This window comes from Pseudophryne corroboree, chromosome 6, assembly GCF_028390025.1.
Source record: "Pseudophryne corroboree isolate aPseCor3 chromosome 6, aPseCor3.hap2, whole genome shotgun sequence".
Taxonomy (NCBI): Eukaryota; Metazoa; Chordata; class Amphibia; order Anura; family Myobatrachidae; genus Pseudophryne; species Pseudophryne corroboree.
Window position 1 is genome coordinate 284,602,247 of NC_086449.1, and position 15,632 is coordinate 284,617,878.

The 15,632-nt window shown below is 45.4% G+C and overlaps 1 protein-coding gene across 2 annotated transcripts in view; it reads right to left on the reverse strand.

The window, feature by feature from the left end:
* MYO5C (myosin VC) overlaps positions 1 to 15,632 on the reverse strand; it is a 333,517-nt gene that overhangs the window by 9,968 nt on the left and 307,917 nt on the right. For both annotated transcript variants that reach the window (XM_063926097.1, XM_063926096.1), the window contains exons 37-39: positions 12,506 to 12,656; positions 10,724 to 11,006; positions 1,562 to 1,736 (exon numbers count right to left, since the gene is read on the reverse strand). In XM_063926097.1, coding sequence (XP_063782167.1) covers positions 1,562 to 1,736; positions 10,724 to 11,006; positions 12,506 to 12,656 — 609 coding nt within the window. The remainder of the gene's footprint in view (positions 1 to 1,561; positions 1,737 to 10,723; positions 11,007 to 12,505; positions 12,657 to 15,632) is intronic.

Consider the following 15,632-nt stretch of genomic DNA (forward strand, 5'->3'; position numbering starts at 1 on the left):
CCCTCTCCAAGAGGGACAGAATGCTCTGCTCCTGGACTTCCTTCTGAATGTATGATTGCTGGCACCTGTGCTGAAACACCTTTCTTATCCATTAGCCTGTTCAACACAGGTACCGGCAATCATACATTAAGAGGAAAGTCCAGGAGCAGAGCATTCTGACCCTCCTGGAGAGAGGGTCATGTTGGGAGGTATGAGATAGCTCAGAGTTGACTATTTAGAGACTGGTATAGTGATGTTTTTGAACATTGTGTGTCCTTTCCATTTGCTGTAGTATGACCACATTTACTAAAGTGCTATATTGCTGTAGGAGCATTTTAGTAAACGGACTTTAGTATTCCTTCATCTAGATCAGTGGTTCTCAAACTCGGTCTTCAGGACCCCACACAGTGCATGTTTTGCAGGTAACCCAGCAAGTGCACAGGTGTATTAATTACTCACTGACACATTTTAAAAGGTCCACAGGTGGAGCTAATTATGTTTGTGAGGAGACCTGCAAAACATGCACTGTGTGGGGTCCTGTGGACCGAGTTTGAGAACCTGTGATCTAGATCATAGGTTCTCAAACTCGGTCCTCAGGACCCCACACATTGCATGTTTTGCAGGTCTCCTCACAGAATCACAAGTGAAATAATTAGCTCCACCTGTGGACCTTTTAAAATGCGTCCGTGAGTAATTAATACACCTGTGCACTTGCTGGGTTACCTGCAAAACATGCACTGTGTGGGGTCCTGAGGACCGAGTTTGAGAACCTAATATCTAGATATTTGCCTTCATTTAAAACTATGATCCCATGTGCATGGTAATGAGGCCAGGCAATAGGCTGCAGGTATTCCAGTAAGTGCTTATCTGGTGTGAGAGCCTTTCCTATGATCTCCACCAGTTGGCCAGTGCAAATAGCCTTTGTGTCCTGGTATCCCATAGTTGCCTACCTGACCCTCTCCATGAGGGAGAAAATGCTCTGTTCCTGGACTTTCCTGGTAATGTATGATTGCCATCACCTGTGGTGAGCTAGTTAATTGATAAGAAAGGTGTTTCACCACAGGTGATGGCAATCATACATTACCAGGAAAGTCCAGGAACAGAGCATTTTCTCCCTCATGGAGAGGGTCAGGTAGGCAAGTATGTGGTATCCACACACTGGTGCAGACCTGCACACATCCTGAGATAACTGCAACTTTGTATATACTACAATTGCAGATTTTTCAGTGAATACTTTTTTTTGCCTGTGATTTGGGGCAACATTGCATTCAATTCAGCATCATCCTTAGGTACAAAAATTACCTAGTACATACTTCCCAACATGACCCTCTCCAGGAGGGACAGAATGCTCTGCTTCTGGACTTTTCTCTTTATGTATGATTGCCATCACCTGTTTTGAACAGGTGAATGGATAAGCAAGGTGTTTCAGCAGAGGTGATGGCAATCATAAATTAAGAGAGAGTCCAGGAGCAGAGCATTCTGTTCCTCCTGGAGAGGGTCATGTTGGGAGATATGCTAGTATACTCTTCTTTATAGAACTATGTATATTAAAGCAGCAATAGAGAGGGTAGAATACGGGTACCTGGACTGTGGACAGTGCAGTACAGCGCTCACATATCTCTTTAGCATCTTCATCTTTGATTTTCTTAACCTGCAATAACCATGCAGCCTGGGATAGAGGTTCCAGAGTTTCCTTGGCAGCACTTCCCTGCAGATTCTTTCCTTGCAGCCATTCTTCCAGATAGCTTATATTGCATCTAGATAAATAATAAAGACATAATTTAAATGATGAACAATAACTACAAAGCAATTTAGAAAAAAAAAATCACATAGGACTTGAAATTTCATTAGTGCTATGTACCATGTCCAATGATGCCTATATGCAAATGCTGGTGCACAGACAAAGGGCCTAATTCAGATCTGATCGCAGCAGCAAAATTGTTCTCTAATGGGAAAAACCATGGGCCTGATTCAGACCTAATTGGTGCTGTGCGTTTTCGCACAGCAGCGATCAGGCCTGAACTGCGCATGCCTCTGCCTGATTGACAGGCAGAGGTGGTCGCCGGGCGGGCCGGTGGCGTTTGCCCGCCGTTTAGGGGGCGCGGTCTGGGCAACGCAGGTATGCTCGGACCATTGGGGGGGCGGGCCGCGGCGGCTGCGTGATGTCACACGCAGCCGCTGCTACCCTCACAGTGACGAGTAGCTCCCTGCCAGCAAGCAGGAGCTGCGCTGGTAGGGAGCTACCCTTCAAGTACAAAAGCATCGCCGATGTGCGATGCTTTTGTACTTGTGCGACAGGGCAGGGACTGACATGCGGGGCAGACTAGCCCTGTGCTGGGCGTCCCCCCGCATGTCTGTGTGACTGATCGTAGATGTGCTAAATTTAGCACATCTACAATCAGGTCTGAATTAGTCCCCATGTGCACTGCAGGTGGAGCAGATATAACATGCAGAGAGAGTTAGATGTGGGTGGGTTATTTTGTTCCTGTGGAGGGTAAATACTGGCTGCTTTATTTTTACACTGCAATTTAGATTTCAGTTTGAACACACCCCACCCAAATCTATTTCTCTCTGCACGTTATATCTGCCCCACCTGCACTGCACATGGGCCCTCATTCCGAGTTGTTCGCTCGCAAGCTGCTTTTAGCAGCATTGCACACGCTAAGCCGCCGCCTACTGGGAGTGAATCTTAGCTTAGCAAAATTGCGAACGAAAGATTCTCAAAACTGCGAATAGAAATTTCTTAGCAGTTTCTGAGTAGCTCGGGACTTACTCTGCCACTGTGATCAGTTCAGTCAGTTTCGTTCCTGGTTTGACGTCACAAACACACCCAGCGTTCGCCCAGACACTCCCCCGTTTCTCCAGCCACTCCCGCGTTTTTCCAAGAAACGGCAGCGTTTTTTCACACACACCCATAAAACGGCCAGTTTCCGCCCAGAAACACCCACTTCCTGTCAATCACACAACGATCACCAGAACGAAAAAAAAACCTCGTAATGCCGTGAGTAAAATACCAAACTTCATAGCAAATTTACTTGGTGCAGTCGCAGTGCGAACATTGCGCATGCGCAGTTTGCGGAAAATCGCTGCGATGCGATGAAAAAGAACGAGCGAACAACTCGGAATGAGGGCCCTGGTTTTGCCCATTAGAGAACAATTTTGCTGCTGCGATCAGGTCTGAATTAGGCCCAAAGTGAGTTTGCCACAGACAGCGGATGTTGGGAGTTGAGCTTGAGTCTTATGCTAAAATAAGGAAACATATATTTCTTATTGTTCTTATCTTTAGGTAATCATTTCGAAACGGTACCCTATGCTTTCCTTTTATTATAATACTACAGTACTTGTGCTTACTATGCTATCAGGAATTAATTCTTATATTTTAAGAGGTGTTCGACTTGATCCTCTGTATCAGGTCCCTATTCTTCCTCCCATTTTGTCCATTTTTACCCTGTTTTGGAGTGGCTGGATCTAGAACAACACATACAATTACTGTATATCATACTAGTGAACAGACTATTTTAGAGTGCGTTGGTGCCTACTTATGTTATTACATTAGTGAGTGGAGGGCTGAATGACAAAGGGTTTATACCATTTTGTGTAGTGAGGAATGTAGGCAGGATGACATAAACTAAGAGTGAGATGGCAGAATGAGCAGGGTACACCAGTAGTAATATCAAATTAAGGCAGGTGGCACTTGACAAGTAACTGTACATTAAACAAGTTCATCCATCCAACTTTTAGCTCTTTTTTTCCCAACTTGATTAACCATCCAACAACAGAAGCCACTAGTCAGTAATTGGCAATGCAATTGTATATATTTATTAACAGTTTTTTATATAGCGCAGCATATTCCGTTGCGCTTTACATAAATATAAGTCACTTGTGGATCTATAAGGGGTGCAAGGTGTGCGGTGCACATGGGCCCCTGGGAAGCCCACACACGCACCCATATAAATGTACTTACCTCTCCATCGGACTGGTGCTGGCTGCAGAAATCGCCTGGGAAAATGTCTGCCGTGGCCATTTTCCCAGTGATTTCCCTTTTAGCTGCAAGTGAATATGCAGCTGAGATCTGTGTGACTCTGAATGGCCTGTCATTTCTCAGATTTGTGTATGAAGGCTCATTTTTATTAGCTGCTATTGATGGATCAAAGCGGACTTGTGCGCAACTCTGAATTGGGATCACTGTTAGGAATGTTTTTCATTAGCAGAGCTTTACAAAATGAATCATAAGAAAAAAGCTCTAAAACTACATAAAATAAATAAATAAATAAATAATCAAACAAACCAAAACTGAAGCCCATTGAGTGCTAAATGTCCAAACCACTGGACTTCTGTCATTGTGTTTTGATTAGTGATATGGGAATTACAACCATGTCAAGATTAGAGAAAAAGTGGAGAGTTCCTATTGTCTGAAAGTAGCGCTAAACCTGTCAAACCGTAACACAGGTGTTCTAAGACGAGATCAGGGAGAACAGAATCCTCCTGTGGACCAGAAGGTGCCTGTCAATAGACTAAGTTGACAACCAAGAAGATACTGAAATAATAAAGACAAAATAAGAATTTACTTACCGATAATTCTATTTCTCATAGTCCGTAGTGGATGCTGGGGACTCCGAAAGGACCATGGGGAATAGCGGCTCCGCAGGAGACTGGGCACAAAAGTAAAAGCCTTAGGACCACCTGGTGTGCACTGGCTCCTCCCCCTATGACCCTCCTCCAAGCCTCAGTTAGGATACTGTGCCCGGACGAGCGTACACAATAAGGAAGGATTTTGAATCCCGGGTAAGACTCATACCAGCCACACCAATCACACCGTACAACTTGTGATTTGAACCCAGTTAACAGCATGATAACAGAGGAGCCTCTGAAAGGATGGCTCACAACAATAATAACCCGATTTTTGTAACAATAACTATGTACAAGTATTGCAGACAATCCGCACTTGGGATGGGCGCCCAGCATCCACTACGGACTATGAGAAATAGAATTATCGGTAAGTAAATTCTTATTTTCTCTGACGTCCTAGTGGATGCTGGGGACTCCGAAAGGACCATGGGGATTATACCAAAGCCCCCAAACGGGCGGGAGAGTGCGGATGACTCTGCAGCACCGAATGAGAGAACTCCAGGTCCTCCTCAGCCAGGGTATCAAATTTGTAGAAGTGGAATGGGCTTTTACAGATTTTGGCTGTGGCAGGCCTGCCACAGAATGTGCAAGCTGAATTGTACTACAAATCCAACGAGCAATCGTCTGCTTAGAAGCAGGAGCACCCAGCTTGTTGGGTGCATACAGAATAAACAGCGAGTCAGATTTTCTGACTCCAGCCGTCCTGGAAACATATATTTTCAGGGCCCTGACTACGTCCAGCAACTTGGAATCCTTCAAGTCCCTAGTAGCCGCAGGCACCACAATAGGCTGGTTTAAGTGAAATGCTGAAACCACCTTAGGGAGAAATTGAGGACGAGTCCTCAATTCTGCCCTATCCGTATGAAAAATTAGGTAAGGGCTTTTATAGGATAAAGCCGCCAATTCTGATACACGCCTGGCTGAAGCCAGGGCTAACAGCATTACCACTTTCCATGTGAGATATTTTAAGTCCACAGTGGTGAGTGGTTCAAACCAATGTGATTTTAGGAATCCCAAAACTACATTGAGATCCCAAGGTGCCACTGGAGGTACAAAAGGAGGCTGTATATGCAGTACCCCCTTGACAAACGTCTGAACTTCAGGAACTGAAGCTAGTTCTTTTTGGAAGAATATTGACAGGGCCGAAATTTGAACCTTAATGGACCCTAATTTTAGGCCCATAGACAGTCCTGTTTGCAGGAAATGCAGGAAACGACCCAGTTGAAATTCCTCTGTAGGGGCCTTCCTGGCCTCACACCACGCAACATATTTACGCCAAATACGGTGATAATGTTGCACAGTTACATCCTTCCTGGCTTTGATCAGGGTAGGGATGACTTCATCCGGAATGCCTTTTTCCTTCAGGATCCGGCGTTCAACCGCCATGCCGTCAAACGCAGCCGCGGTAAGTCTTGGAACAGACATGGTCCCTGCTGGAGCAGGTCCTTTCTTAGAGGTAGAGGCCACGGGTCTTCCGTGAGCATCTCTTGAAGTTCCGGGTACCAAGTCCTTCTTGGCCAATCCGGAGCCACGAGTATAGTCTTTACTCCTCTCCTTCTTATGATTCTCAGTACCTTGGGTATGAGAGGCAGAGGAGGGAACACATACACTGACTGGTACACCCACGGTGTTACCAGAGTGTCCACAGCTATTGCCTGAGGATCCCTTGACCTGGAGCAATATCTGTCCAGTTTTTTGTTGAGGCGGGACGCCATCATGTCCTCCTTTGGTTTTTCCCAACGGTTCACAATCATGTGGAAGACTTCTGGGTGAAGTCCCCACTCCCCCGGGTGGAGATCGTGTCTGCTGAGGAAGTCTGCTTCCCAGTTGTCCACTCCCGGAATGAACACTGCTGACAGTGCTATCACATGATTTTCCGCCCAGCGAAGAATCCTTGCAACTTCCGTCATTGCCCTCCTGCTTCTTGTGCCGCCCTGTCTGTTTACGTGGGCGACTGCCGTGATGTTGTCCGACTGGATCAACACCGGCTGACCCTGAAGCAGAGGCCTTGCCTGACTTAGGGCATTGTAAATGGCCCTTAGTTCCAGGATATTTATGTGAAGTGACGTTTCCATGCTTGACCACAAGCCCTGGAAATTTCTTCCCTGTGTGACTGCTCCCCAGCCTCTCAGGCTGGCATCCGTGGTCACCAGGACCCAATCCTGAATGCCGAATCTGCGGCCCTCTAGGAGATGAGCACTCTGTAACCACCACAGGAGAGACACCCTTGTCCGTGGAGACAGGGTTATCCGCTGATGCATTTGAAGATGCGATCCGGACCATTTGTCCAGCAGATCCCACTGAAAAGTTCTTGCGTGGAATCTGCCGAATGGAATCGCTTCGTAAGAAGCCACCATCTTTCCCAGGACCCTTGTGCATTGATGCACTGACACTTGGCCTGGTCTTAGGAGGTTCCTGACTAGGTCGGATAACTCCCTGGCTTTCTCCTCCGGGAGAAACACCTTTTTCTGTACTGTGTCCAGAATCATCCCTAGGAACAGCAGACGTGTCGTCGGAATCAGCTGCGATTTTGGAATATTTAGAATCCATCCGTGCTGTCGTAGTACTACTTGAGATAGTGCTACTCCGACCTCTAACTGTTCTCTGGACCTTGCCCTTATCAGGAGATCGTCCAAGTAAGGGATAATTAAGACGCCTTTTCTTCGAAGAAGAATCATCATTTCGGCCATTACCTTGGTAAAGACCCGGGGTGCCGTGGACAATCCAAACGGCAGCGTCTGAAACTGATAGTGACAGTTCTGTACCACAAACCTGAGGTACCCTTGGTGAGAAGGGCAAATTGGGACATGGAGGTAAGCCTCCTTGATGTCCAGAGACACCATATAGTCCCCTTCTTCCAGGTTCGCTATCACTGCTCTGAGTGACTCCATCTTGAACTTGAACCTTTTTATGTAAGTGTTCAAGGATTTCAGATTTAAAATAGGTCTCACCGAGCCGTCCGGCTTCGGTACCACAAACAGCGTGGAATAATACCCCTTTCCCTGTTGTAGGAGGGGTACCTTGATTATCACCTGCTGGGAATACAGCTTGTGAATGGCTTCCAATACCGCCTCCCTGTCGGGGGTAGACGTTGGTAAAGCAGACTTCAGGAACCGGCGAGGGGGAGACGTCTCGAATTCCAATTTGTACCCCTGAGATACTACCTGCAGGATCCAGGGGTCCACTTGCGAGTGAGCCCACTGCGCGCTGAAATTCTTGAGACGGGCCCCCACCGTGCCTGAGTCCGCTTGTAAGGCCCCAGCGTCATGCTGAGGACTTTGCAGAAGCGGGGGAGGGCTTCTGTTCGTGGGAAGAGGCTGTCTGCTGCAGTCTTTTTCCCCTTCCTCTGCCCCGGGGCAGATATGAGTGGCCTTTTGCCCGCTTGCCCTTATGGGGACGAAAGGACTGAGCCTGAAAAGACGGTATCTTTTTCTGCTGAGAGGTGACCTGGGGTAAAAAGGTGGATTTCCCAGCCGTTGCCGTGGCCACCAGGTCCGATAGACCGACCCCAGATAACTCCTCCCCTTTATACGGCAATACTTCCATATGCCGTTTGGAATCTGCATCACCTGACCACTGTCGCGTCCATAACCCTCTTCTGGCAGAAATGGACATCGCACTTACTCTTGATGCCAGAGTGCAAATATCCCTCTGTGCATCTCGCATATATAGAAATGCATCCTTTAAATGCTCTATAGTCAATAATATACTGTCCCTGTCCAGGGTATCAATATTTTCAGTCAGGGAATCCGACCAAGCCACCCCAGCACTGCACATCCAGGCTGAGGCGATTGCTGGTCGCAGTATAATACCAGTATGTGTGTATATACTTTTTAGGATATTTTCCAGCTTCCTATCAGCTGGTTCCTTGAGGGCGGCCGTATCAGGAGACGGTAACGCCACTTGTTTTGATAAGCGTGTGAGCGCCTTATCTACCCTAGGGGGTGTTTCCCAACGCGCCCTAACCTCTGGCGGGAAAGGGTATAATGCCAATAATTTTTTAGAAATTAGCAGTTTTTTATCGGGGGAAACCCACGCTTCATCACACACCTCATTTAATTCATCTGATTCAGGAAAAACTACGGGTAGTTTTTTCACACCCCACATAATACCCTTTTTTGTGGTACTTGTAGTATCAGAAATGTTCAAAACCTCCTTCATTGCCGTGATCATGTAACGTGTGGCCCTACTGGAAAATAAGTTTGTTTCCTCACCGTCGACACTGGAGTCAGTGTCCGTGTCTGTGTCTGTGTCAACCACCTGAGGTAACGGGCGCTTTAGAGCCCCTGACGGTGTTTGAGACGCCTGTACAGGTATTAACTGATTTGCCGGCTGTCTCATGTCGTCAACAGTCTTTTGTAAAGTGCTGACACTATCACGTAATTCTTTCCATAAGACCATCCAGTCAGGTGTCGACTCCCTAGGGGGTGACATCACTAACACAGGCAATTGCTCCGCCTCCACACCATTTTCCTCCTCATACATGTCGACACAACGTACCGACACACAGCACACACACAGGGAATGCTCTGATAGAGGACAGGACCCCACTAGCCCTTTGGGGAGACAGAGGGAGAGTTTGCCAGCACACACCAGAGCGCTATATATATATAGGGATAACCTTATATAAGTGTTTTTCCCTGATATAGCTGCTGTATATATTTATCTGCCAAATTAGTGCCCCCCCTCTCTTGTTTTACCCTGTTTCTGTAGTGCAGGACTGCAGGGGAGAGTCAGGGAGCCTTCCTCCAACGGAGCTGTGAGGAAAAAATGGCGCCAGTGTGCTGAGGAGATAGGCCCCGCCCCCTTCTCGGCGGCCTTTCTCCCGCTTTTTTAAGGAAAAATTGGCAGGGGTTAAATGCATCCATATAGCCCAGGAGCTATATGTGATGTATTTTTTTTTGCCAAATAAGGTGTTTTTATTGCGTCTCAGGGCGCCCCCCCCCAGCGCCCTGCACCCTCAGTGACCGGAGTGTGAAGTGTGCTGAGAGCAATGGCGCACAGCTGCGGTGCTGTGCGCTACCTTATTGAAGACAGGACGTCTTCTGCCGCCGATTTTCCGGACCTCTTCAGTCTTCTGGCTCTGTAAGGGGGCCGGCGGCGCGGCTCTGGGACCCATCCATGGCTGGGCCTGTGATCGTCCCTCTGGAGCTAATGTCCAGTAGCCTAAGAAGCCCAATCCACTCTGCACGCAGGTGAGTTCGCTTCTTCTCCCCTTAGTCCCTCGGTGCAGTGAGCCTGTTGCCAGCAGGTCTCACTGAAAATAAAAAACCTACTTTAAACGTTTACTCTAAGCAGCTCAGGAGAGCCCCTTAGTATGCACCCTTCTCGTTCGGGCACAAAAATCTAACTGAGGCTTGGAGGAGGGTCATAGGGGGAGGAGCCAGTGCACACCAGGTGGTCCTGTGCCCAGTCTCCTGCGGAGCCGCTATTCCCCATGGTCCTTTCGGAGTCCCCAGCATCCACTAGGACGTCAGAGAAAAGAAGGATAGAAAAGTTTTTGGAAAGAGATTTGATTCTATTGGGGAGAAAATGTATTTTGTCAGCTGAATGCCAAAGATTCCAAACACAAGTGGTTAAAAAGAAGATATTCTGATGTCAATCCACATTCAGTAATCAGGTGAGAAACTGAAATTGAAATTATGCTACATACACTTTCAGGCCCAAAGCCTTCTACAAGTACCAGAATTTGGTGAGCACGCCTCACTGACAGGTAGCGATTATAAAGGCCACAGGTGGACAGACAAGTAGAGTTTCATATTTTCGTTCAATTTTTTTTCCATCTTTTCCTTTTTGCCCCTACAGTATGTTCATTTTATGAAAACATTTGTGTTATTTTGGCAAAGTACAACTGTGTCCCATTAAGTTTTTTAATATCTGTAAGCTACTCTGTTTTATATGCCCAGGCAGTTCCAGCAGACTCAGACTCTGGAGTTATGACTTGGTCAAATTATAAAGAATTTAAAACACGTTAACATTGTTTCAAAAGCCAAATGCTGAAGAACGTTAACGTAGGTCCATCATCAGGTGCAGAAGTATTGGACAACGCAGCCATCAGTAGATATGGACTCACAGAGCTGTTGAACAATACATCTGACATGATTAATGTTCATACCTTATCTGCATTCCTTTTCTACAGGAGCACATATCCTTGCGCAGGAAAAGACTATTGAGTGTGACGGTGGAAATCAGGAAGAACAGTTGCTTCACTGCCTGTTTCTGGAGCTCAGGGTCCATGCCATGCTGACACATGGTAGTGTAGAAATAACTCATCTGCTGGAGTATTGAAGTCATAGTATAAGCATCTGTGTCGTCTATACTTGATGAGCGTTTGCGGAATCCTGTAGGTTTTGCAACTGATATTCCATGCAGACTTTCATATTCCAACATGCCGGGCACTAGAACAGGGTATATGTTCAATCAAAAGTTAGTTAGCCAAGTTCATGGTACAATCTAGCTTAGCAACAGACAGCCTCAGCTCCAGCCTTTGCTACACACGACAGATAATTCAGTAAAACATGTAATCTTCTGTAGTTAATAGTATTTATACGGAAAAGACACATGTGCAGGTTTCTCATAATTACTCAGGGTAATACGTTGCTAACTACAACCAAAAGGACATTACCTGGACTTTAACACCTAAACTGCCAACATAAAGTACACTAAGCTGCATTAAGTCACAAATGAACATGATTCATCCTGTAGATCATTCACCAAAATGAAGTGAAAACATGAGGCAACAGTGCTTGCTGTGTACAATAGACCAGGGTATCATCCTTTCAAACATCTGGCAGATGAAAATTACTTCATAAATATAAATCTAGCAAGTAGCTGTCTAATACAAACAGTAGAGGCAGAGTGAATTACTATACAACAAAATGCAGCCTAACAATTCACTAAGACCTACTGTAGTTACATTCAACAATACCAGGCTGAATTTTGCCCCCCTCTATTGTGAAGGATAGGCAACCTTAGCAATGTAAGGATAGAGAGAGAAGCCACTGAAATGTCGTTATTTGGTACATTTATCAATGTTTTTGCTACATCAAATATGAACAATATTAGACTTGGCTCACTGACATACTGGAATGTTAATTGGGGATGGCAGTGCACAGGTACTGTATGTCCGCATAAGTCAGATAGATACATTTTTGACAATGATCTCGTTTGTAGTAGTGATTATTTTTATAAAACAAAAACTACAGGTAAATATATCTGGTAGTGCTCCCCTAGAGTCATAGGTAAATTATATACATTTGTATTTCAATTATATACATATCATTAAAGAAAATACATATATGAGGGACGGGTTCAATAAGTAAGGTAACAAGACCTCTCACTTGTGTAATGTTCTCTATTTCATTGTCATTTCCCGCCATGCCAGAGACGGTAGACCACTGAACAGGTTTGGTACCTATGATAACGGAAAGGTAAATGTTTAAGATGAGCAGTGATCCGGCCCACCAAGCATATCCAGAGTCAGTGCACCAAACCCAAACCTGTTTCCGTGACATGACGCTATCACCGTACACCTCGACAAGTAGGCAATACATTTCAGCTGCTGTTGTGCCCTTTAGATGCAGAAATATGATCACTTTACACACTTCTATGTTTCACCATGTTTCTGCCAGTCCCCGTCATCACAACTGATGTTGGGACAGTATGACTGATGAGATGTAGTCTAATGAGGGAAGCAGCGGTCTACCTGCTCTGGCCTGGTGGGAAATTAGAATAATATAGAGAACATTATAGACATGAGAGGTCTTGATACCTTACTTATTGAACCAACCTCATATTTACAAAACAAACTTTTTATTACGTGCACCACTGTCGTGTTCTTGTTAGGCTAATCTATGTTCCATCCATACATGACAATCCTTTCAGAAAAACTTCTCACCAATCATTGGCTGGATGTTATTCTCCATCACTGTAATAAACTGATGGTAGATACGAATGGCCAAGTCACTGATGATTTGCCTATATTCCGATAAATCAAAGTTCTTCAGACAGTTTTTGTTTTGAAGCGGCAGATTATACTTCATGAACTCCTACAGGTGGGAGACATTGGAAAGATATCTGTGATTATAGACACATGTCTTAATGGCATGCTGCTACCCTTCAAATGAAAGCTAAGTATATTTTTTACAGCTAATATTACTTTGCAACACTGTTAAAAAGTATATACAATCATCTAAAGCTCCTCTCACATATTTAGTATGAGCCCTAATGGCATATGATATAGGTTACAGGAATGCATTTATTGCAGCTACTTTGATGTCAGTGGTTCCGCTACTGCACATTTCCATATGTCATCCATTGCTGATTCACGTAGTGGATTTCTAGGGGTGTAGTATGGTATGCCGGCGGCCGGGCTCCCGGCGGCCAGCATACCGGCGCCGGAATCCTGACTGCCGGCATACCGACAGCTGGGCAAGCGCAAATGAGCCTCTTGCGGCCTCGCTGCGCTCGCCATGCTGAGGGCACGCTATCTATTCTCCCTCCAGGGGGGTTGTGGACCCCCAAGAGGGAGAAAGGTGTTGGAATTCTGGTGCCGGTATACTGTGCGCCGGGATCCCGACAGCCGGCAAACTGAAGACCACCCGATTTCTAGAACTCTCTGTTCTATAATGATGTCAGATAATGTCTATACTTTCTTCTTCACTGTGTGATGTTCCATATGTACAAAGACCACCAATGGAAGATTTGTGGAGACCTGAAGGTGATTGCAATACTGCTGGCCATAAAGTTGGGATACACCAAGTACTGCTGTGTCCTGTGTGAGTGGCTCTTCACACTAAAATAGAAAAGTCTGACAAATTTGTAAACTTTTTAAGAATGAAAACTTCAACCAACTCCTCCAGATTAATGAGAAAATGGATTGAGAAGCCTTTAAAAGATGTTGTGCATGGCTTCATGGGTAATAGAAGAGCAGGAAACTATGGGGGTCATTCCGAGTTGTTCGCTCGTTATTTTTTTTCCGCAACGGAGCGATTAGTCGCGAATGCGCATGCGCAATGTCCACAGTGCGACTGCGCCAAGTAAATTTGCTATGCAGTTAGGTATTTTACTTACGGTTTTTTCTTCGTTCTGGTGATCGTAATGTGATTGACAGGAAGTGGGTGTTTCTGGGCGGAAACTGGCCGTTTTATGGGTGTGTGCGAAAAAACGCTACCGTTTCTGGGAAAAACGCGGGAGTGGCTGAAGAAACGGAGGAGTGTCTGGGCGAACGCTGGGTGTGTTTGTGACGTCAAACCAGGAACGACAAGCACTGAACTGATCGCAGATGCCGAGTAAGTTTGAAGCTACTCAGAAACTGCTAAGAGGTGTGTAATCGCAATTTTGAGAATCTTTCGTTCGCAATTTTACTATGCTAAGATTCACTCCCAGTAGGCGGCGGCTTAGCGTGTGCAAAGCTGCTAAAAGGAGCTTGCGAGCGAACAACTCGGAATGACCCCCTATGTTGAGATTATGAACAACCTTCTAGAAAAGTATCATCAATTAGGCTGCAACATATCACTCAAAATCCACTTTCTTGACTCTCATCTGGACTTCTTCCCTGACAACTGTGACAAGCACGGTGAGCGATTCCACCAAGACATTTCAGCAATGGAATAAAGGGGGTCATTCCGAGTTGTTCGCTCGTTGCCGATTTTCGCTATACTGCAATTAGTCGCTTACTGCGCATGTGCAAGGTTCGCAGAGCGCATGCGCTTAGTTATTTTACACAAAAGTTAGGTATTTTACTCACGGCATAACAAAGCTTTTTCATCGTTCTGCTGATCGGTGAGTGATTGACAGGAAGTGACTGTTTTCTGGGAGTGTGCGGAAAAACACAGGCGTTTCAGGGAAAAACGCGGGAGTGGCTGGAGAAACGGGGGAGTGTCTGGCCGAACGCTGGGTGTGTTTGTGACGTCAAACCAGGAACGAAACTGACTGAACTGATCGCAATGTAGGAGTAAGTCTCGAGCTACTCAGAAACTGCTAAGAATTTTCTATTCGCAATTCTGCTAATCTTTCGTTCGCAATTCTGCTATGCTAAGTCTGAGGAAGCCGCCGAGTACAAAGGCGGAGAAACGCGTAACCAAAGAGCACCGGAGTGCCGCTGAGCACAATACCCACATCATCTACACACAGCACTGACGTCAGCGAAGAGAACGGGACCACGGAGCACAACGGGTAAAATCACCCTCCTCCATTGTTGTAACACGCTGGCAGGTCCAGTAGGAGTATTACAGAGGTGAAGCACCAGTGCCGTGGGACCCAGGTAACTCTATCATAGAGACTGTGTATTAAGGATTCCTTTTTTCCAAAGGATACTTCATTCAGCTGGATCCGTACTGCTACAGTGTGATATATGTGGACGATACCATATCAAATTATATAAATCTTCATGAAAAATGAAACTATGTTTCCTTTTGGCTAACAACTAATAACCATCTGAACTATTCCAAGGGACTTTGCTATCAAGCGAGGACATTGTGCAATATTAATCTAGCCTGCACAGGTTTTACAAATGTTTCAAGTCAATTACATCAAATTATCATTGATACATATCTTTTTCTGGTATTCCATCTCAGTACTAGTTTTTAACATTGGTGTTATTAATACTGCTTTATTTATTGTTATCTATTTTTCATTTTTCTTTTTTCCTTTTTACTTTTTCATTTTTGTTTTTTCATGTTATCAATTAAAAGTCTATTGATTATTTATACCGCTAATGAGTATTAATTATATGATTAAAGTAAGTTTTATTTTCTAGTAATCCCAGCAGCGCTCCCACTCTGTTTGTTTTTTTGTTGCTATGCTAAGATACACTCCCAGAGGGCGGCGGTTTAGCGTGTGCAATGCTGCTAAAATCTGCTAGCGAGCGAACAACTCGGAATCAGGGCCAAAGATATCAGGGTGGGTAGAAGGCTTCTATGCTTGCTGACTACTGTTGGACAGTGACAAGAGATGCCCCAGAAGAGGAGTACAAGCTCAAGCAATGAGAAAGCGCTCTCATGAATAGGCTGTTATTTGAGGAA